The 21,633-nt window shown below is 44.4% G+C and overlaps 2 protein-coding genes across 2 annotated transcripts in view; one reads left to right on the top strand and one right to left on the bottom strand.

Moving 5' to 3' along the window:
* The window catches only part of LOC121291165 (cation channel sperm-associated protein 4-like), a 76,573-nt gene extending 74,711 nt beyond the window's left edge, over nucleotides 1-1,862 (top strand). The window contains exon 15 of the mRNA XM_041212255.1: nucleotides 1,770-1,862. Within this exon, the coding sequence (XP_041068189.1) occupies nucleotides 1,770-1,862 (93 nt within the window). The remainder of the gene's footprint in view (nucleotides 1-1,769) is intronic.
* A 278-nt stretch (nucleotides 1,863-2,140) lies between these two features.
* Nucleotides 2,141-21,633, bottom strand: part of cldn23l (claudin 23-like) — a 47,334-nt gene continuing 27,841 nt past the window's right edge. The window contains exons 2-7 of the mRNA XM_041212254.1: nucleotides 15,135-15,745; nucleotides 14,793-14,849; nucleotides 11,401-11,533; nucleotides 7,871-7,962; nucleotides 2,316-2,450; nucleotides 2,141-2,227 (exon numbers count right to left, since the gene is read on the bottom strand). Of these exons, the coding sequence (XP_041068188.1) occupies nucleotides 2,141-2,227; nucleotides 2,316-2,450; nucleotides 7,871-7,962; nucleotides 11,401-11,533; nucleotides 14,793-14,849; nucleotides 15,135-15,716 (1,086 nt within the window). The 5' untranslated portion in view covers nucleotides 15,717-15,745. The remainder of the gene's footprint in view (nucleotides 2,228-2,315; nucleotides 2,451-7,870; nucleotides 7,963-11,400; nucleotides 11,534-14,792; nucleotides 14,850-15,134; nucleotides 15,746-21,633) is intronic.

Below are 21,633 nucleotides of genomic sequence, written 5' to 3'. Positions count from 1 at the left end.
AGGTTGCTCTTTAAATGTAAGTTATTCCCAAAACCACACAAACCTGCCCATCGACATGTTTGAGGCTCTATGCTGCTGTGCATGTGGTGGAGTATGAGGCTTACCTGCCCAATGGACTCAGGTCCTGACTTCCAGTCCCTTTGCCTTTGAAGGAGAACATGTCTCAGTCTGTACAATTGCATTCCATTTTTGACTGACTGCAACCTCATCCATCCATCTCCTACTGTATCCCATAATCATCATCTCTTAAGAAATGCTATCAATAACAACTTGCTCCTTTTATATAGATCGTTTAACATAATGAAATCATCCCAAGGAGCTTTAAAGAAGTGTTATCAGACAAAAATTTGACACTGAGCTACATCAAGAAATATAAGGACAGGCAACCAAATACTTGGCCAAACAGTTTGGTTTTAAGGGATGTCTTAAAAGAGAAAAGAGAGGTGGAGAATTTTGGGGAGGGAACTCCAGAGCATGGTGCCCATGCAGCTGATGGCATGGTCACCAACAGTAGAGTGAAGAAAATTGGAAACACTCAAGAGGCCAGAATTGAAGGAGTGCAAATGGGAGCAGCACAGAGATCTTAGAAGTTTTTAGGGTTGGAGGAGGTTCTAGGGATAGGAAGAGGTTAATCCAAGACAGGATTTTAACACTGGATGAGAATTTTAAAGTCAAGACGTTGCCAGACTGAGAGCCATTGTAAGTCAGTGAGCACAGATCTCATGGATGAACAGGATTTGATGTGAGTTAGAATATGGGCAGCAGACTTTTAGATGAGCTCGAGGTTGCACACCATGGAAGTTGGGTGGCCAGCCAGGAGAACATTGGATTAATCGTGTGTGCAAGTAACAAAGACATGGAAGAGGTTTTCAGCTGCAGATGGACTGAGATATGAGAAGAGTTGGGTGATCAGTTGTCTCTTATGCTTATTTACACTGTCTGCTTCAGTGATCTTCACAACTAACTGATTCCACAACTCTTTGAACAAAAGACTTCCTTCTGACTTCTTTTCTTACTCCCAGTGTCCTTGTTTGTAGTTTGTGACCCCTGGAACCTGACCTTATTATCACAGGGAACAATTTACCTAGATCAACTTTGTCAATTGCTCTCTTGTATAATTATTAAGTCTCCATGAAGTCTCTTATTCCAGAGTGTAATGGGAACAGAAGACTTGCCATGGAACTTGGGATAAAATTCCTCTGCTACTTCTGTGCTGACCTTAATTAATTTGTGATTTAATGCCTCAAATTCCACTTCTGAATGTTATCCTGGGAGAGAAGGCTATCCAACAGCAAACTCACCTTCAGCCTGTTCTTGTGTATTTCTCAGATGCCAATTATACTAAAGAAAGAACTTGCATTTATATGGAGCCTTTCACATCCCAGGACATCTCAAAGTTGCTCACAGCAAATGAATGACTTTTGGAACTGTAATTACTGCTGTTATGTAGGCCGGGATATTGCTAAATTCAAAAGTCAAAAGTTCCCTCCCATGACAATGTCTGCTGGTGTCAGGGCCAGAAAGTCTCACCCATAGGCAAACACAGCACCAATTTGTGCACATGATCCCATAAACTGTAATGAGATAAATGGCTAGCTTAGCATATGTATTTAGGTTTCTGTAGTGATTTGAACCCAAGACCACTGATTAAGAGGGTGTTGCCACTGCTGACACCCTAAACTATGTGGGACAATGGAATGGAAATGGAATAATCTCAATGATAAACACTTCTGCATCTTATTGAATACTTTTTCTTTTCTTGACATCAGGTACGCAGCCCTACAGCTAGCAGTATATTCTCAAGATCATCGGATAATCCACTGGTTTCTGCACACATACTGAGACATTTGCCTGATAACTAGCTACTTGGTACCAAGCTCAATGCATCATTTGTTATACAAACACATTGAAGCCTCTGGTAAACTTGGCCCTGCAGTGTTGAGAAACAGTTGTCATTGTGAAGATGTAATTTCCAGGATAGCAATGAATGTGATCAGTGTAGATTGGAGGCATTCATTTGACTGGACTATAAAGGCAACTCATGTCAGGATCTCTTCATAAGATCATGGACTGCAGGATGGATCAGAGCAACCTGAGTTCTTTTCAACCCAGCAAGAGTGGTGTAGGAGCCAATGCTGTTTTATGTCATCTGATTCTGATTGTTATTGGTCTTTGTCTCCTGCTCTTCCTCAATCAGTTCCTTCACAGCCACAAAGGAAAAGTGCTTCTGACATGGAACTGAAAGAGATCCAGAGCAAGAGGCACTGCACTCAGTAGGAATGAAGCCTTGGGGAAGATGTAGTACACCTTCCTACTGGTGCCAGCATCCAGATAATGGAATCCATATCAGGTTTGTACTCCACCCATACGAGGTTTAAAGCATGGCTGCAGACCAACTTATTCTTGCCCTGCTCTGAGGCGGTGGGCACCCTGCTGCGGTAAGCAGAGAGCTGTAAAAGAAAAATTGCACACAAACCATGCAGTACCAGATGAAAGGCTAATGTCAATTTCTATCTAGTACTGCACTGAATGCATGATTGTGCTGCAAGGTAAATCAGATAGATTGAAAGTTTTAAGTAGCAATATATAGCGAATAAATATTTTCAGTTAAATAATATTAATAACAAAATGCCTTTTACTGTATTTATATATAACATGAATAAATATTTTATTAAATATTTGCAGAGTTCATTGTTTCAATGCTGCTCCCTTGCCAAAGCTGGAAATAACTACTGGTCCTCCTCTACTTGCACTTCAAGACAAAAGTACCAAACAGTGGTACCTGGGGGATGGGTTATTCCCCATTGCTATATGGCACATAGAAGGATTTTTTTACAATAAATATTTTGTTGAACAATGGACTCAATCCCCTGAAGTTCCTGGCCTTGCAAGATTGAAATCAGCTCATTGTGTCACACAGGCACAATCCAGTCAGTATGTGAGGGAATCACACTCTGCCCATCATTAGATTAGATTCAAATCCATTTTATCCTCCACAGCTCTTGTCCCATCACTGATCAATATTGACCGATAGAGTTCTTCCTGTCCTCCCACTGACCAGTGCTGCATCATCTTGTTCCTCTTCTACCATCACTGACAGACACAGGATCCATATCAAGTTCTTCCTGTCCCAACACTAACCAGTGTTGACCTGTTGGGAGGAACCTTCTGATGGATAAGGTTAACAAAAAGAGCTATTCAAAATCATGAGGTTCAGCACAGAGTAGGTAGGGAGAAACTGTGCCCATTTGTGCAAGGTTCAAGGAAAAGAAGCAATAACGACATGAAAAGCTTTTTCACACTGAGTAGCTACGGTTTGAAATGCAGAGCCTGAGAGTGTGGTGGAAGTTCAAATGAAGCATTCAAAAGGGAATTAGACATATCTGAAAAGAAAAAATGTGCAAGGCTATGGAGAGAATGCAGGAGAATCGCACTAGGTGAATTGCTCATATGGAGAGCTGGTGCAGACACGATGGGCCAAATGGCTCCTTGTGCGGTAACAATTCTGTCATAGTTCATTTTTAGGTGTCAGCACCATTCCGTGCCACAAGGGTCTGCATCGCGCATTTCCACACAATCGTCCAGGAGATGATCTCCTGGTTGGCCACCTCGGCATCCACCATCCAATTCAGGATGGCAGGCAAGTTCCTGAGGCTGCAGGCGCAATGATAGGGCCTGCAGCTGGAGATGGCTGGCAGCCATACTGGGATAGGTGAGCACTGCTCATTTAGAAAGGAGAGTATGGGAAAGGCACCCTTGGAAGCATTAATAACATTGCAAAAAAAGCCAGTAGGGAAATCAGAGTGGCAAGGAAAACCTTTGGCAGATGTGTGTTCATCCCCATGGATCCATCATTGGGGAATGAAGCCTCCAGCTGTTATGGCTGCTGATCCACCCTCAGGCCTGCACTCTGGGGGTGGGGCATGCAATAGGCAGGTTGTGTAAAGGCAGGAACATGTTGTCATGAGAGTATAATAATTCTCAATATTATTGTGATTTGTTATAAAAGTAGGTTAATAGTGGGGTTTGGAAGCCAGATTAATTAGGGTTATTAGGAGTTAGTATAATAGTAATTTGTAGATCTACGTATGTGCTTGAAATCTTTTCTTTTGTTAACAAATGTTTATTTTAGTTTTCTAAAAAATCTCTGAAGTCTTGGTGGACTTATTGCTTCTGAATTCAGGGCACGCATTTTGAAATAAATAGGAATTGCAAAACCGTTGTGATAGCACGATCAAGCTTCCCTCGTGGATTTGACCACCTGGCACACATTATCTGCCACGTCTTTGCGGGATTATTGAAATTCCTTGATTGGTTTGGAGTTGGTGAATCTTAAGGTTACGAGTACGAGAAGCACTTTGAATTCAGGAGTTGGTGTGCGGGATTTTTAAAATGGTAAGACTGCAAAAATGGCTGTATCCATGGCTGGAACTTTTTTAGAAGTAGAAGATAAAACTGATTGGGTTACAAAAAGTATCTAAGGGTAAGTTAACTGAGTTGGCGGATAAGTTGCAGTTAAGGTTACCCATAGGGGCGAAGAAAGCATACATACTTGAAGTGATAGCACAGCACTTGAATTTGTCAGTGATACCTGACACTAGTGAGTCACAGCTGGAGGTAGACAGACTTCAGTTAGAAGTGAAGAAGCTTGAATTTGAAAAGCAGAGGAAATGAGAAAACTTGAATTGGAGAAAAAAAAAATGGAATTGAAAAGGCTAGAGGCAGCAGAAAAAGAAAGGGAAAAAGAGAGATTATTTCAAAAAGAAATGGAAATGTGAAAACTTGATCTCCAGAGGGAAAAGTTAGCAATGGAGGAGAGAGAGAAGGAAAGAGACAGAGAGCACCATCTTAAAAAGCTGGACTTTAAAAAAGAGCTCTCAGATGCTGAGAAAAGTTCTGTTGATGAGAAAGCCATTTGTGCAAGCACTTCTGAAGTTTGAAGAAAGAGATGTGGAGGTGTTCTTTATTTCATTTGAAAAGGTAGCTAAACAGATGAAATAGCCACAAGAAAACTGGATATTACTGTTGCAATCTAGGTTAGCGGGTAGAGCACATGAGGTTTATACTTCACTGTCAGAAGAAATGTCAGTGGATTATGTTATGGTAAAAAAAAAATATTTTGAGTGCAAGTTGGTTACTGAGGCATACAGGCAGAAATTTAGGAATTTGAGAAAACAGCCTGGGCAAACTTATTTTGAGTTTGAGAGAATAAAACAAAGTAATTTTGACCGGTGGTTACTGGCATTAAAGATAGAGACAACATATGCAGCTCTTAGAGAAGTAGTTCTTTTGGAAAAATTTAAAAATTCAATTCCTTCGGTAGTGAGAACTCATGTGGAGGAACAGAGGGTTAAATTGGTGAGGTAAGCAGCAGAGAGAGCTGATGATTATGAGTTAGTTCATAGATCTAAATCTTTTTCTTGTCACCCTTGTAAATCAGAGAAGAATAGAAAGTGGGAAGGTGAAAAGAAGGTGGATAGTCAGGGAAGAGGAGTAGGTGGAAATTCCTAGGAAGTTTTTTATCAGACTAAAAAGGAAGATGCTGAGAGTAGAAGCCACAATAAAAAATTGGGGTGTTTTCATTGTAATAAAGTTGGGCGCACAAAGTCAGTGTGTTGGAAATTATAATGAAAATCTGTTGGAATTATTGGGATGTAGAAAAGTTTGGAAGTAAAAGTACTGTGGGTTCTGAGGTTCAGGCATAGGCAAAAAACAGAGGTTTGTGTACAGGTAAAACAGGAAGAATCAGTGATAAGTAAAGAAGTGGGAGTGTGTTCACAGTTTACCCAACAGAATTTTGAGGAATAGGTTGCAGAAACGTTTAAAGATTTTGAATGTGAAGGTAAAGTCTTTCCATGTGTACAGGGTGGAGTAGGTAAAGATATTAAAATTTGAAGAGACACAGGGGCAAGTCAATCTTTTATGTTGTGGGACAGTGATATTTATTGTTCAGAGGGAGTATTGCAGGAACAGGTGATAATAAATGAGGTTCATGGAGATGCTAAACCTATTCCATTGTGGAAGGTAAATTTAAAAAGTGGAAAAGAGATGAGGTGATTGTTGGAATAGTGGAAACATTGCCCATTGCAGGGGTTTTGATTTATTTTAGGTAATGGTATAGCTGGGTCACAGATAGGGGTGATGCCTATGATGGTTGAGCAGCCTGTAGAGGTGCATCCAACAGAAGTGTTGCAGAAGGAGCATCCTCAGTGGGTTCCAGATTGTTTGGTAACAAGATCGCAAGCTCACAGGCTGATACAGGAAGGAGAGGAAGTTAAAAGGCAGAGAAAATATATTGAAGTTCAATTAGCTGACACTGTTTTTGATAAGATTGTTCAGGAAGAAATAATGGAGGAGAATGCACTGAGGTATTTAGCTCAAGGCAGTTGCAAAAAAAAAGGATCCGCAAATAAATCAGGTATATCAGATAACTTACTCAGAAACAGAGGCAGAGTGTATTCCAGAATGTTATTACCTTAAGGGTAATGTGTTGATGAGAAAGTGGCGGCCGTATCAGGTTTCAGCAGATGAAAACTGGATCGAAGTACATCAGATTATTACATCATTTGGATATAGAAATGAGTTACTGAGAATAGTTCATGAAATACAATGGGGTGGGGGGGGGGTGCATTTAGGAATTAGAAAGACACAAGCAAAAACACAAAAACATTTTTATTGGCCTGGATTGCATAGAGATGTATTCAAATTCTGAGCAGCCCTGCAGCACCCAGTGTGAGCAGCCCTGCAGCACCCTGTGTGAGCAGCCCTACCTGTGATTGCAGGACCCAGTGTGAGCAGCCCTGCAGCACCCAGTGCGAGCAGCCCTGCAGCACCCAGTGCGAGCAGCCCTGCAGCACCCTGTGCGAGCAGCCCTGCAGCACCCTGTGTGAGCAGCCCTGCAGCACCCAGTGCGAGCAGCCCTGCAGCACCCTGTGTGAGCAGCCCTGCAGCACCCTGTGTGAGCAGCCCTATCTGTGATTGCAGGACCCAGTGTGAGCAGCCCTGCAGCACCCAGTGCGAGCAATCCTACCTGTGCCCTGCAGCACCCAGTGTGAGCAGCCTTACCTGCACCTGCAGCACCCAGTGTGAGCAGCCTTACCTGCACCTGCAGCACCCAGTGTGAGCAGCCTTACCTGCACCTGCAGCACCCAGTGTGAGCAGCCCTGCAGCACCCAGTGCGAGCAATCCTACCTGTGCCCTGCAGCACCCAGTGTGAGCAGCCTTACCTGCACCTGCAGCACCCAGTGTGCTGCAGCCATAAGTAGGGCTGGTCACACTGGGTGCTGCCGGGCGCAGGTAGGGTTGCTTTCACTGGGTGCTGCAGTCACAAGTAGGGCTGTTCCGAGAGAATGAAATGGTTCCCCAATGTACAGTTGCTTGCAACAGGTACTGCAGGCGCAGATAGGGCTGGTCATGGGTGGGGGGTGGTATTAGGAACAATGGAGGAATGGGGGGATGGCAGGCAGAGGGATGTTTGGGGATGGGGATCTGGAATCCGACATGGAAGGGGCGCACGCAGAATTGGGAGGGAGGTGAGTGGGGGTCAATGTTGCACAAGAGCGAAGGGGTGCACACAGTCTCATGACTGAGGTGGGGGTTAGAGTTGCACAAGAGGGAAGGGGTACACAGAGACTCATGACTCGGGGTGGTGGGGGATGAATGCTGAAGAAAGTGGGGGGATGAGCATTACACAGTCATAATTCTGTGACTGAGGCCAAATGGTGGCGGTGAGAGAATAAAGGCTGGGTCTTTGCAAACCAAACTACAGGACTATGCATGTTGTTGTCCTGCTCCAGGGAGGGGTGAGGCCTATCTGCTCAATGGGCATCATGCACAGCATGGCGTGCAGGGTGTGGTCACTGCTTCATACCTGGTGGCCCTGGGGATGGCTGACTTGGTACTGGGCTGCAAATGGAACAGTCATGGTCAGGGAAGGCAGCTGCAGCCTGTATCTGGGGAAAACTAAGTAAGAGGGGGGAGTACCCGAAGTTCTCATGGGGTGGGGGTGCCTCTGTAAATGACCGTGCACACAGCCTCAAGATGGGTAGAGGTGAGGTCCAAGTGGGGCATGCGGATATCTGCAATGATGAGTTTGAGTGGATGGCAGGAATGTCCACAACAAGCACAATGGGCTCTAGGGTTACTGGGGGGTGGCTGGAGAGTGATGGGAGGGAGGTCTACCTGCGCATTGTGGGGTTCCAGGATAATCAGAAGGATGTGAACGGTGACAAGGGGGTGTTGAAGTTGGTTTGGAAGTAGAAGTGCTGCATCACCGTGTTGAGACCCCAAGTCAATTATGCAGTTTAAAAATGAAACTGGAACAAAATTTCCACAGGAGGGATCTGAGGCATTGTGGGAGGAGTCCACAGCCAGGGTCCTTTCACAGGGCAACCTCATACTTTATTAGAATCTCTACATGGAGATGAAGGCTCAGCTGACAGAACTCATGAAAAGTTAGAGTTGGAACCAGTAAGTTATGGTGTGCTTTTACGCAAGACTTCCCTAGGCATTGGAGTCACATTAGAGATGGTGTCATTGAGTGTTTAACCATCAGAGGAATGTGAGAAGGGAAGAGAGCTATTAAGGGAGCACAGTTGCTGGATGTATGAAAGAAGCTCTATCAAACCCTGCAAAATGCATTGTCCATTTCACATGGGTCACAGGGCACAAGGCATCCAGTCATTCCAAAAGTGCAAGGCAGGGGGAATCTCAAATCCAAATTAGGCAGCGTGAAAATGCCTTTAGTGAGGCTCAACATTTAATGGCTGTGCTCAACCCTCTTCCATCCTATATGCGTTTGAGTTGTTAAGATGTTGGGGTGTCTTCTTAGGCACCAATGATTGGTGAGGGAGTGCCTCAGCTCCAGGGGTGGAATTGGAAAAGGCTAGGTAGTGCAAGCGCAGCCCAAGGGCATGACAGTGGCTTTCCAGTTTGGACATCTGTAATAGCTACATTCATGTCTTGGATCTATCTGTCTACAGGAAGAAGGAGGATTGCAGAATGGATGCTGCAGTCAATGCTACCTTCTTGATGGCAGTGCTCAAACTGAGGAGGTGAAGAAGGGCCTGGCATGGTCCACCACAGTTTAGGGAAGAACCCCGGCCTGAGGTGCATGGTCTAGGGGTGCCCTTGATGGTCCAGAGGCTGAGGAGATCAAATCCAGATCACGGAGGTGACAGCCATGACCAAGGATATACTGAAGATGCCTGTTCTATTTGGAGATGAGTGAGAGGCAGTGCCATGCACATATGTCAAGAGTGGTGGTTCATATCTGCCACATTCTGTGGGAGGATCTGACACCGCATGGAATGGGAGGATATCCCCTGCCAGTGCCCCTGAAGGTCACTACCATACTCAACTTTTAGTTTAGATCGTTCAGATGGGGCTCTGCAGTCCTCTTGGGAGAGGGTGTCTTGCATCATCGTGGTCTGTTACTCCCTGCACAAATTGCTATTTCAAAGGGGAGATCTCTTGCCACAGGGAGACATGGAGGAGGCAGAGGTTTCCTCAGACAAGGAGGACTTGGAAGGGCAGGAACCTGAGGAGGGCAATGATGGTTAGCTTCCACGTGAGGATGCCATGGCAGGGACACGATGCAGTAGACATGCCCATAACACAATGATAGCTACAAGACTTCAGAACGAGTAAGGTCCAGGCAAGGTTACATGAGTATATTTCTCCTGTGCCTCAGCACCATACCTGTGATTGGAAAAGTCTTTACAAGCAGTGATATTGCAAGCAAGGTCAGCATTCGGCCTTGGACCTGTGACCCTCAAGGGTCACAAAGCCCTCATTCTTGGAAAGGTCAGCACCCAAAGCTGCATGTACTTGGTGTATGAGGTGAAAGGCAACACAACAGTTCACATCCTGCACATTGTGCAGTCGTTACTACCTGGAGACAGTTTCAGTGGCCACAGAGATTTGTACATGTTGTTGAGACCATAATGGCTCCAAGTCATGTGCTTTCACACTTACACTGAACAACAGCTCAGTGTTGATGATACAACATTAGATTTAACCCTCCAAGACACATGAATACACATAAATTCTATGGTGTGTTGCAAGGATTAAAGGATCAAATCTCAATATGCAGTCACTTTCAGAATATGGCTTGACACATCTCCTTTACATCACACAAGGATCGACTGACTAACATGCTAAACGTCACATGAATCTGAGGCACACAAAGGGAGGCAATCATGGACTGGGAGCTTGGGTCACCCTTGCAATAAGAGGTCACATAGGTTCATATGCAAGAGGCATTCAAATGCTGAGGCCATTATCATGAACTCAAAATGTATTTAAAGGTGCATGATATATACAGTGAACACCTGTGCCGCCACTGTGCTCTCTATTTCTTAATTTTCCTAACCCTACTGCTACGTGTTGGTACAGCCCCAACAACCACAATAGAGACAGAGGCAACCTACTGACTGCTATGAGATGAATTAGCAGGCGTCTTCTGAAGGGCTGAGACCTGGAGGACCCCGGCCTGCTTTGGGTCTCCTTCTGTGGAGCAGACACACCCTCAGCCTGTGGAGCTGGAGCTGATGGGGTCAAAAGCAGAGGGGATTGGGAGTGGCTGGACACTATTGGAGTTTCCTGGGTAGATGGCCCCAGGGTGTTGGGTTGATTGTCCTCCTCTTTGTGAGTGCCCAAGGACCCCTGCCTGTCTCCCTGAGGTGAAGGGGCACCTGGAGGAAGATCAAAGTGCCCCGTTCCCCTCTTGCCTACCTACTGATGGATCCCAGCAATGCCTGTAGTAATGGAGTGCAGGTCTGAGCACATATCCAGCAGAACCTGCTGGACCAAGGCCTCTAAGGTGGCCACCACCTTCCCATGGAGACCTTGGAGCCACGAGGCCAGACAGAACACAGACAGACCCTCCATCCTTCAATCTTGTCTGTTGACTCATCTTCCAACTCTTCCAGATGTTCTGCTTTCTGTCTTTGCATCTCCAACATGTGGGCAACGGCCGTTTCCAGAGGCTCATCATCTGACTTGGACTCAGCAGGTGCCTGTTCTCCAGCAGTCCTCTAAGTGCCAGAGACCTGGTCTGTCACTGCCTCCAACTGCTGTGAAGACACGTCAGTGAGATGTTCTCCAGAAAGTGACCCTGAGCCTAATCTAATTCTAGGACCCACCAAGGTGTATGTCTCTCCACTGGTGGAGAATGCAAGTGAATGCAGTCATGGGTCTTCATCGAACAGATCCTTATCTAGGTGGACTGGGGCTGGGCTGATGGTGGAGCTGGACCTGTGTCTGGTGAGAGAGGGGAGATAGATTTAGTTCATGAGCAGGCAGAATGCAATATTGCATGTCACTCACTGTGAATGTCAGGATGTGATCAACTGATGGAGGGTCCATCTGTAGTGGCTTGCTGGGACAGGCTAACCTTACCTTTGTCACAGGAGCAACCCTTGTCCTCCCTTGCCACCTTGGCTGCCTCCGCCTCAAAGGGAGCGTGCTCCTGGATGTGCGCCGTCCCTCCCCCAGTCTGGGATCTCTCACTCTTGTTGTGGTCTAGCTTGGCCTGCATGAAGACAAATGGATAGAATGTGAATGAGAATGGATGGATAAGAGATTGGAAAGCATGCGTGGCAACTGTGTGTGCTGAGCCTTCCCCAGTTATGGCTTAAGATGCTGAATATGCAGGACGATAGATGAGATGGCAGTGATGTTAAAGTGTACGTGAGTCATTCGGTGCTGATGTCTGTTCTCCATAGTGTGTGAGATCCCTGAGGACTGTAACCCTTTGAGTGTCTGATGACATTATGAGAGTGTGAGTTTGGAGTCAGCAGAAGGTTAACTTACCTTGGTGGAGTAGATTAGATCACTTATCTTCTTCCTACACTGCAGGACATTTCTTTTTTGGGTCCCAACAGCACAGATGTCTGTTGCGACCTCCTCCCAGGCCAATGAGGTGAGGTTCCATCCCTCAGGAAGAGGACTTCACTGCGGTTGCAGACGGCATTGAGGAGAACTGCCAGGGAGTCATGGTTGAACCTTGGGGCACAGAGCTTCTTTCTCCTGGGGGCCATCTCACACCACCACCTCTGGGCTGCAGAGAGTGAACCTGTGTTTTTGAGTGGCATTCAAATAAGGTGCCAGGACCTTCGACCCTATAAGGTAACGGCAGAGTACGAATCAGTGCCCTCTCCGTCATGTGATTCGGAGAGCAGCTCGCCAGTGCATGAGGTTCCAGGCGTACAATCGGGTGCGAGAACCTGTCCCACCGGTGAGCAGGAAATGTGCCAATTATCCCACCTGTCATCACATTTAGTCTCCAAACTGGAAAATTCTGCTCGTTGTCTGTGTCTTAGCTCACACCAAATCCCATTAACCTATCACCCTTGTTCATGTTGATCTATACTGATTCCCAGTTAAGCAATGCCTTTATTTTAAAATTTTCAATCTTATTTTCAAATCTCTCCATGGCCTGGCCCCTCCCTATCTCGGTAATCTCCTCCAGCTCTACTACTTCCGAAATACCTGCATTCCTCTATTGTGGCCTTTTGACCATTTCTAATTTTAATTGCTTCACCATTGATGGCATGCCTTCAGCTGCCAATGCCCTAAGCTCAAGAATTCCCTTCCCAAATCTCTCCACCTCTCTACCTCACTTTCCTCCTTTAAGGCACTATTAAAATCTACCTACTTGACCAAACTTTTGGTCACCTGACCTAATATGTCCTTAATATGGCTCAGTGTTGTGTTGTTTTATAATGCTCCTGTGAAACTTCTTGGGATGTTTTATACAAATACAGGATGTTGGTGCTGTTGTTGAATGAGTTAAACACAAGATAACACACAGACTTGAGCAAATACAGAATACAAAGAGACTATTCAGCCTTCAATCTATGCCAGTGCTAGCTCTCTAACTGGAGCTGGTTACTTGAAATCCCCTTTCCCTCCCATATTCTTCCTTTTCAAACATTTATCGAGTGTCCTTTTAAATAGTTTTCCCATCTCTGTTTCAGTAGCCCTTTGTCATAAGACAATTCCTTGTTCTATTAATATTTCTTGAAACTATTTCTTCTAACTTCCCTTCTGTTGTTCAAGTGATAATCCTCAGTCTGTGGCTCCGTTACAGATTCATCACACGTTCTTTCACTCTTTACCCTCTCAAAATTTTTTGAAAACCTCAGTTTGATCTTCCTGGGCTTTCAGTGTGCCACTTTCTCAGCACTTTCCATTTCCTATTCGAATTCCCATTCAAATTCTTTCAGCAGATGTTTTCACAGACATTGACAGCTGATAGGTACACCATGTGCTATCACAGGCTGTCATAAAAGTGGTTTTATTTTATTTTACTGACTGATGCTGGAATACTGTGGTCTGTTCATACCATTAATGGAAGCTATAGCAAATGGAAAGGCATTGAATGAAGCCAATATGAAATTCAAAGGCAGATCTCCTTTGTAAATGTAATATTGTCCAGTGATCATGATGCCCAGGGGTTTGGCAGGCAGGGATAGGGAGGAAGGAGAAGGGAGTACATGGCATGGAGCAGTCCAACTCACAATGGGGATGGCACTCAGACTTCTACATCCTCTACTGATATTTTCCCTTTCCACCAAAGCACAGATAAGGGAACTAAAGGATCATTTTTTAAAGTCTGATGGGAATGTCTCAGGGAAAGTCAAAGGATGCCTCTCCAAGGGTTCAGCTCAAGAGAAGTTGCAACACTCCCTTCACTGATTAGTGGAACTAGGAGATTCCCTCATCTATGATTGTGGAGGGTATCAGAATTAAGCTTGATCCTACCATCTCCCAACACCCATGCTCTCCAGCTAAGGTCAACGATGGGCGCTGAAATAGAAACCGGACCCTGGTTTAGAAAGAAGTGCAATGGTTTGTGTCAAGGTTCATCCCGAGCAGCTCCGTAACTCTATGCTCTTTGGACTGTTCCAGGGATGCACACCGAGACAAACATCAACTGTTCCTGGAGGACCATCAACTGGGTGAAAGATACTCTTTGGTCTGCCTGAAACCTGTTGGTCTTCCACTGTGACTGAGGGTCGCAAGCTGGTATATTCCAAGGTCCAGGATTATGTGCTGAATGATGCACTAAAGCTTGGGGCACTCACCACAAAGATTCAATGGGGAAAAGCCACAGTCTAAGGCCCTTCCGCCATAGTGCACTGAAGAGCTGCAAGTCATAGAAAACCCCTTGGATCTTATGCACCCTAGAACATTTGACATGAAATGTAATTGCATATTGTACATCTAACTTGTACAATAATTGTAAGTGTAGTGAGGCACTTCAGATTGCCACTAACTGTACTGAAATAAATTGAACTCTACTGCACTTTATGTAATGTCAAATTCTAACTGTAATGTAATGCACCTTTTCAAAATTTTATGAATAAAGTATATTTTTTGAGGAAGTAAGGAAGCAGGCCCTAGTTGAATTTTTCCCTACTTAAGCCAGGGCACTGAGGCCAATTGTAGTGTTGTAGCTTCTGCCATAATGAGATCAGCTGGTTCAATGTACTTTCTGTTTTCAGTTGGAAGTTCAGCTGATAAATCCTGTGAGGCAGCTGACAGGTGTTAACAACTGACTCAAGTAAATGCTGCAGCACCTAGCTCATTCACTAGAAAAGGTGCTTGCAGCCTTGCTTAGAGTCCATTTCTGTGCACTTCATTTACCGACTGAATAAATATAGGACTGATTGAGTCATTAGGGTTGCCAACTTAGTTGGATGTATTCCTCGAGGTTTCATTACCCCCTTACTATCTGGCCCCATGCCTCTCCCATTGGCTACTCTCATGATGCACCACTTCATTACCGATTGGAATCCATTGGTCTTTTCTTTCCCATCGCCAATATTTTTATAACTGATGAGCTGAAGTGTTGAAAGAAAGTTATTTGTTTTAATGCCACATGACTTTTTTCCTGGGTTTTTCTTCCCCAGAGTGTTATGGAGATTAATCTTTAATTCCTGAAGAATCCAGGATTGGCAAACCTATCAGTCACAATGAATACATACCCAGCTAGGACACTGATGCTATTAACTAAATGAAGACATCACACACAGTTGGTTGGGACTTAACATTTAATATATCCTTAATGTAAAGTAGCATGTTAGGAATGGAAGGCTGGTGCCCAATGATTTCATTTAGTAATCAACCTCATAGGATCTTTTAGCATTTTGTCCTGACTCTCTGCATCTCTGAAACGTTGGACAGGTGAAGCTCAGGGCAAGGGCTATTCCTCCAAAGATCTCAATACAACTTCCCGCCCAACCAAAGTACAGCGAGCTCCCACTCTGATACTGGGTGTGAGTGTCGGGGTTGATTTTCTGCATGGAGGTCATGTAGAGAGTGAGTGGGGTGATGCACAGAGATCCAGCCAGGATAATGACAACTCCACTGGCCCCAGCTACATTTCGAAGGGGAAAGTCCATCCAACAGCGTATCCCTACACTGGCCACAATGATCCCCATTCCACATACCAGGAGGGAGCTCAGCATGAGGGCCCTGGACCACTGCACAATCTCGTCCCGCTGGTACACTGTGGTCACCGGCCAGCACTGTTTAGTGTCTTGCAGTTCCAGGCACGACTCCCACAGACCATCAGACTTTACGGCTGTGTGTTTCCCCAAGTTAATGGGCCCCTGGCGCCACTGCGGGGTCAAGACAGCTACAAACACCAAGACCAGCCCGACAGGAGCACTGACAATCCCGATGATCATCGGCGGTGGGGTCCGCATGTTGTAGATACTCAGAGTCCAACCAGAACCTGCAAGGAAAATAGAGAGGAGGAAGTTAGTGCACAATGTGAAGAGCACTTCAGGACAAATGGGCCGGTTACAGATGAGTGAATGAATGAGAATCGGCATAAATGGGACCCACTTGAATCTCAATTGACCTGCTATGGGGAGGAAGAGACTTTCTGTGCTTGAGTGCAACTAACACTAGAAAGTTCAATAGGCACAACGCACAGTCCTAGGGAAGCCATAAGTACAAACAGGAACAGAAATAGGCCATTGGACCCTCCAACGTGCTTCACCATTCAGTATCATCTTGGCTGATCTGACTATGGCCTCGACTCCATTTTTCTGCCTGTGCATCATAACCCTTGACTCCCTTGTAGATCAAAAATCTGTCTAACTCAGCCTTGAATATATTCAATGACCCAGCCTCACTGCTGCCTGGGATAGAGAATTCCAAACATCAACAACCTGCTGCGAGAAGAAATTCCTCATCATCTCCATCTTAAATGGGAGACCTCTTATCTTGGAACTATGCCCCTAGTTCTAGATTCCCCCATGGGGGAAGCATCCCTGCAGCATCTACACTGCCTAGCCTCCTCAGAATGTTTAATATTTAAATAAGATCATCTCTCATTCTTATAAACTCCAATGAGTATAGCTCAACCTTTCCTCATAAGACAACACCTTAATCCCAGGAATCAACATAGTGAACGTTCTGTGAACTGCCTCCCATGCAAGTATATCCCTCTTTGAATAAGGAGACCCAAACTGTATGCAGTACTCTAGGTAGGGTCTCACTATCGCCCTGTACAGTTGTAGCAAGACTTCCCTATTTTTATACTCTATGCCTCTTGCAATAAAGGCCAACATTCAATTTGTCTTCCTAATTACTTGCTGTGTCTGCATGATAACATGTTGTGGTTCATGTGCCCAGATCCCCCTGTACCAGAGCATTCTATAGTCTCTCCCTTTAAATAATGTTTTATCTATTCTTCCTAACAAAATGGATAACCTCACATTTTCCCACATTATAGTCCATCTGCCAAATCTGTGTCGACTCATTAAACCTATCTATATCCCCTTGCATACTCTTTATAACCTCCTCAAAACTTGCTTTCCCTCCTATCTTTGTATCGTTAGCAATTATGCCTACAGTGCTCTCCGTCCTTAATCCAAATCATTAATATAGATTGGAATATTGCTGAAAAATAAAAGACATACTGTCAAAGCTATTCATCCATTAGGACAGACACAAGAATGAAAATTTGGCATTAATTAGGCATCCTTTGCTGCTTTCTAAAGTTTTCCCAACCTTCTGGCCTGCCATTAATCTTCACAGCATTGTAAGCTTTCTCTTTCAATTAATTTTTTAATATTTGTTCATGAAATGTGGGCATCACTAGTTTAGCCCGCATTTATTGCCCATCCCTAATTGGGGTCAGAGGGCATTTAAGAGTCAATCACATTGCTGTGGGTCTGGAGTCACATGTAGGCCAGGCCGGGTAAGGAAACAGGTTTCCTTCCCTAAAACACATTAGTGAACCAGGTGGGTTTTTTTACGACAATCATGGTTTCGTGGTCATCATCATTTAATTCCAGGTTTTTATTGAATTCAAATTTCACCATCTTCCCTGGTGGGATTCACACCCAGGTCCCCAGAGCATTACCCTGGGTCTCTAGAATACCAGTCCAGTGACAATAATGCTGTGCCACTGCCACCATCCTTACATCCTTAGTTAATCACAATAATTCATCAAAGTCTTATCTTTGTTGAACGTTATGAAACATCTTCTTAAATGTTTGCCACTGCTTATCCGTTGTCCTACCTTTTAGCCTAGTTTCCCAGTCTACTTTAAACAACTCTGTTTTTATGCCTTTATAATTGCCTTTATTTAGGTTTAAGACACCAATTTCTGACTAAGGTTTCTCATCCTCAAATTGAATGAGAAATTCTATCATGTTATGATCACTCTTCCCCAGATGATCTTTTACTATGGGATCATTAATTAACCCTTTCTCAATGCACATGAGTAGATCTAAAATAGCCTGTTCCTTGGTTGGTTCCACAATGTATTATTCTAAGAATACATTCTATGAACTCATCCACAAGACTACCTTGGCCGATTTGATTTGTCCAATCTATGTGAAGATTAAAATCACTCACAATTATTGTAATATCTTTCTAATGAGCCCCCATTTTTTCTTGATTTATGCTCTGTCTTATAGTGTAACTATTGTTTGGGGGCCTATAAACTGTTCCCATCAGTGACTTCTTTCGCTTGCTATTTTTTATCTCCGCCCAAACTGATTCCACATCTTGATCTTCCAATCCAAGATCATTTCTCACTACTGTACTGATCTCATCCTTTATTATCAGAGCTACCCTACCTCCTTTTCATTTCCTTTCTTCTTATCCTTCTGAATGTCAAATACCCTTGAATATTCAGATCTTAGCCTCGGTCTCCTTGCAACCATGTCTCTGTAATTGCTAAAATATACCCATTTATTTCTATCAGTGTCATCAATTCACCTATCTTGTTAGAAATGTTGTGTTCATTCTGATAAGGAGACTTCAGTTCTGTCTTTTTATCATTTTTCCCTACACTGACCCGATTTGCTGGTGCACTCTTGTGTTTGTACACTTTGTCCCTCACTGTCACAATTTGGTTATTGTTACCATAATGCCACTCTTTAACATCCTAAATTTCCATTTCCTTGAACCCTCCCTCATCCCCTAATTTACTTTTCTTTACAGCCCTACAGTCTCAGTTATTCAATTAGCTAGAACACTGGTCCTAAACCATTTCTCCCACACCAATCTTTAAGCCACGCATTCAGCTCTCTAAAATTATTTACCCTATGCTAATTCCCTCATAGCTCAGGTAGTAATCCATATCATAGAACCATAGATATATTATGGCACAGAAAGAGGCCATTCAGCCCCTTGTGTCTGTGCCAACTGAAAAAACTAGCCACCCATTCCAATCCTACTTTCCAGCATCTGGTCCATAGCCTTGCAGGATATAGCATTTCAGGTGCATATCCAGGTACCTTTCAAATGAGTTGAGAGTTTCCACCTCAACCAACCTGGGCAGCGAATTTTAAACACCTACCATCCTCTGGGTGCAAAAGTTTTTCTGAATATCCTCTCTAGTCCTTCTGCCTAAAATCACCTAAAATCTGTGCGCCTGGGTAATTGACCAGTCCACTAGGGGAATCAAGCCTTCCCTGTCTATCTAGGCCCCTCATAATTTTGTACACCTCAATCAAGTCATCCCTCAGCCCCCTCTGTTCTAAGGAAAACAAACCCAGCCTACCTAATCTTTCCTCATAGCTGCAATTTTCCAACCCTGGCAACATTCTTGTAAGTCTCTTCTGTATTCCCTTCAGAGCAATTATGTCCTTTCTGTAATGTGGTGACCAGAACTGAGAGCAAAACTCAAACTGTGGCCTAACTAGCATTTTATACATTTCCAGCATTACATCCCTGCCTTTGTATTCTATACCTCATGCAATAAAGGAAAGCATTCCATATGCCATCTTTACCACCTTACCTACCTCTCCTGTCATCTTCAGGGACCTGTGGGCATGCACTCCTCTACCCCTCTCAATATCCTCTTGTTGATTGAGTATTCCCTTGCTTTGTTTGCCCTCCCAAAATGCATTACCTCACACTTGTCCAGATTGAATTCCATTTCCGCCCACTCAACCAAACCATTGATATCATTTTGCAGTCCACAGCTAACCTCTTCACTATTAACTACATGGCCGGTTTTTGTGTCATGTGCAAATTTCCCAATCACGTCTCACATTTAAGTCCAAATCATTAATATATACAACAAACAGCAAGGGACCCAACACTGAACCCTGAGGAATGCCACTGGAAACTGCTTTCCATATGCTAAAACATCTGTTGATCATTGCCTTTTGCTTCCTGTCACTGAGTCAATTTTGGATCCAACTCGCCACAATCCCCTGCATCCCATTGGCTTTTACTTTTTTGATCAGTCTGCCTTGTCAAATGCCTTACTAAAATCTATGTAGACCATATCAACTACACTGCACTCATCAATCCTCTTTGTTACTTCCTCAAAAAATTCAATTAAATTAGTAAGACATGACTTTCCCTTAACAAAACCATGCTTACTATCCCTGATTAATCCGTGCCTTTCTAAGTGACGGTTTAACCTGGCTATCAAAATTGATTCTAATAACTTGCCCACTACAAAGTCAGACTAACTAGCCTATAATCATTTGGCCCATCCCATGCACCCTTTTTAAACAATAGTTCAACATTCGCAGACCTCTAATCCTCTGGTACCTCACCTGTATCTAGTGAGGATTGAAAAATGATCCTCACTGGATAATGATCCACAGATCATTAACTTTATGGTTCTGCTTTTAAATTTAGCCCCTGGCTGCTCATATTCTTTTAACACTACCTCTCTCTTAGTCATAACCATGACATCGGTACCCACGTGGACCACAGCAACTGGACCCTTCCCCTCTGACTCCAAGTTCCTCTCAAAGGAGATGTCCTTAACTCTGGTACTGGGAGGCCACACAGCCTTTGGAACTCACTCTCAGTTCTGAAAAAAACAGTATCTCTCACCCTAACTATATTTTAATGGCTCCCTGCACCACAGTACTATGGTCAGTTTCTTTATCCTCCCTTCAGTCCCTGCTAGCATCCACACAGGTGGAAAGAGCCTCACACTTGTGGGACCAGTGCTATCTCTGGGACCAGTGCTATCTCTGGGTCCTCATTCCTGTTTCAGTCATAATCATACCCTCCTACCCCTGACCATGGACTAAATCTGAAGTATTTAACCTAAGGGGTGTGGTTGCCTTTTGGAACATGTAATTTTCTCTTTCTCTGATGATTTGTAGTGTCTGAAGCTTGGGCTCCAGCTCATCAACTCTGAGCTGAATTTCCTTGAATTGCAGACGCTTACTCCAGATGCAATTGTTGTGGATCACATTAGTGTCTATCACACCCACATGCTACAGCTGCAACACATCACCTCCCTGCCATGTCTATTGTATTTTGTTTAACTACTGTAATTAGTGTTTCAAGATTTGAAATATCAATCAAGGATTATTTGTCATTAAATTAAGTAGTTTAACTAATTAAGCTATAAATTTAATACAGTACTTATATCTCCCCAGTGCTAATTTAAACTACTGCCCTAGAGAGAAGCTTGGCCTAAATAGCCAAGTGGTTATGGTACTGGGTTTGTAACCCCCAGATCAAGAGTTCACTTTCCTAACGATCTCGTGGAGGTAATTGTGGATTCAGTTGGTTTCCTGGTACTGAGGAGAGAAGGTGTGTGGTGTTGGTGTTGCTGCTCCTCAGTGTTTCAACTGTTTCTGCTGCTGCCTTTGGGGTTGTTGCTTCTGCTGTGTGCTGCTGCTGCTCCTGCACTTGAGGGTGTTTGCTGCTGCTGCTGCCCCTGCACTTGAGGGTGTTTGCTGCTGCTGCTGGACCTGCACTTGAGGGTGTTTGCTGCTGCTGCTGGACCTGCCCGTGTGGAGCAAAAGGAGAGAGAGGGAGGCCAGGAGGCCAGGACTGTGTCTGAAAACAACATCCTAGGTGGGTGTCCAACATTATTGTTTGTGTAAGGTGGGGGCAATAAAGGACTGTGTTTTGTAGGGGGAGGAAAGAAGACTGCAGGAAGGTTTGGGGAAGGAAGAGAGGGGGGTGTGTGGTTAAAACCACCATTCTGCTACCCCCCCCGCCCCACCCAGCCCTTTCCCAGTAAGGCCAGCGGTGGCTGGTGAAGACATCGCCTCCCCCTGCAGGAAGATCATCACACCCCACCCAACATCCACCTTTCACTGGAGACACCCACCTGGACTCTTCCCTTTTCCCTCCTGTGCCTCCCTGTCCTTCACTCCTCTCCCTCCTCTCCTC

This window comes from Carcharodon carcharias, chromosome 19 (assembly GCF_017639515.1).
Source record: "Carcharodon carcharias isolate sCarCar2 chromosome 19, sCarCar2.pri, whole genome shotgun sequence".
Taxonomy (NCBI): domain Eukaryota; kingdom Metazoa; phylum Chordata; class Chondrichthyes; order Lamniformes; family Lamnidae; genus Carcharodon; species Carcharodon carcharias.
The sequence above is the reverse complement of the archived record's forward strand: the minus strand, read 5'-3'. Positions and strand labels throughout refer to the sequence as shown.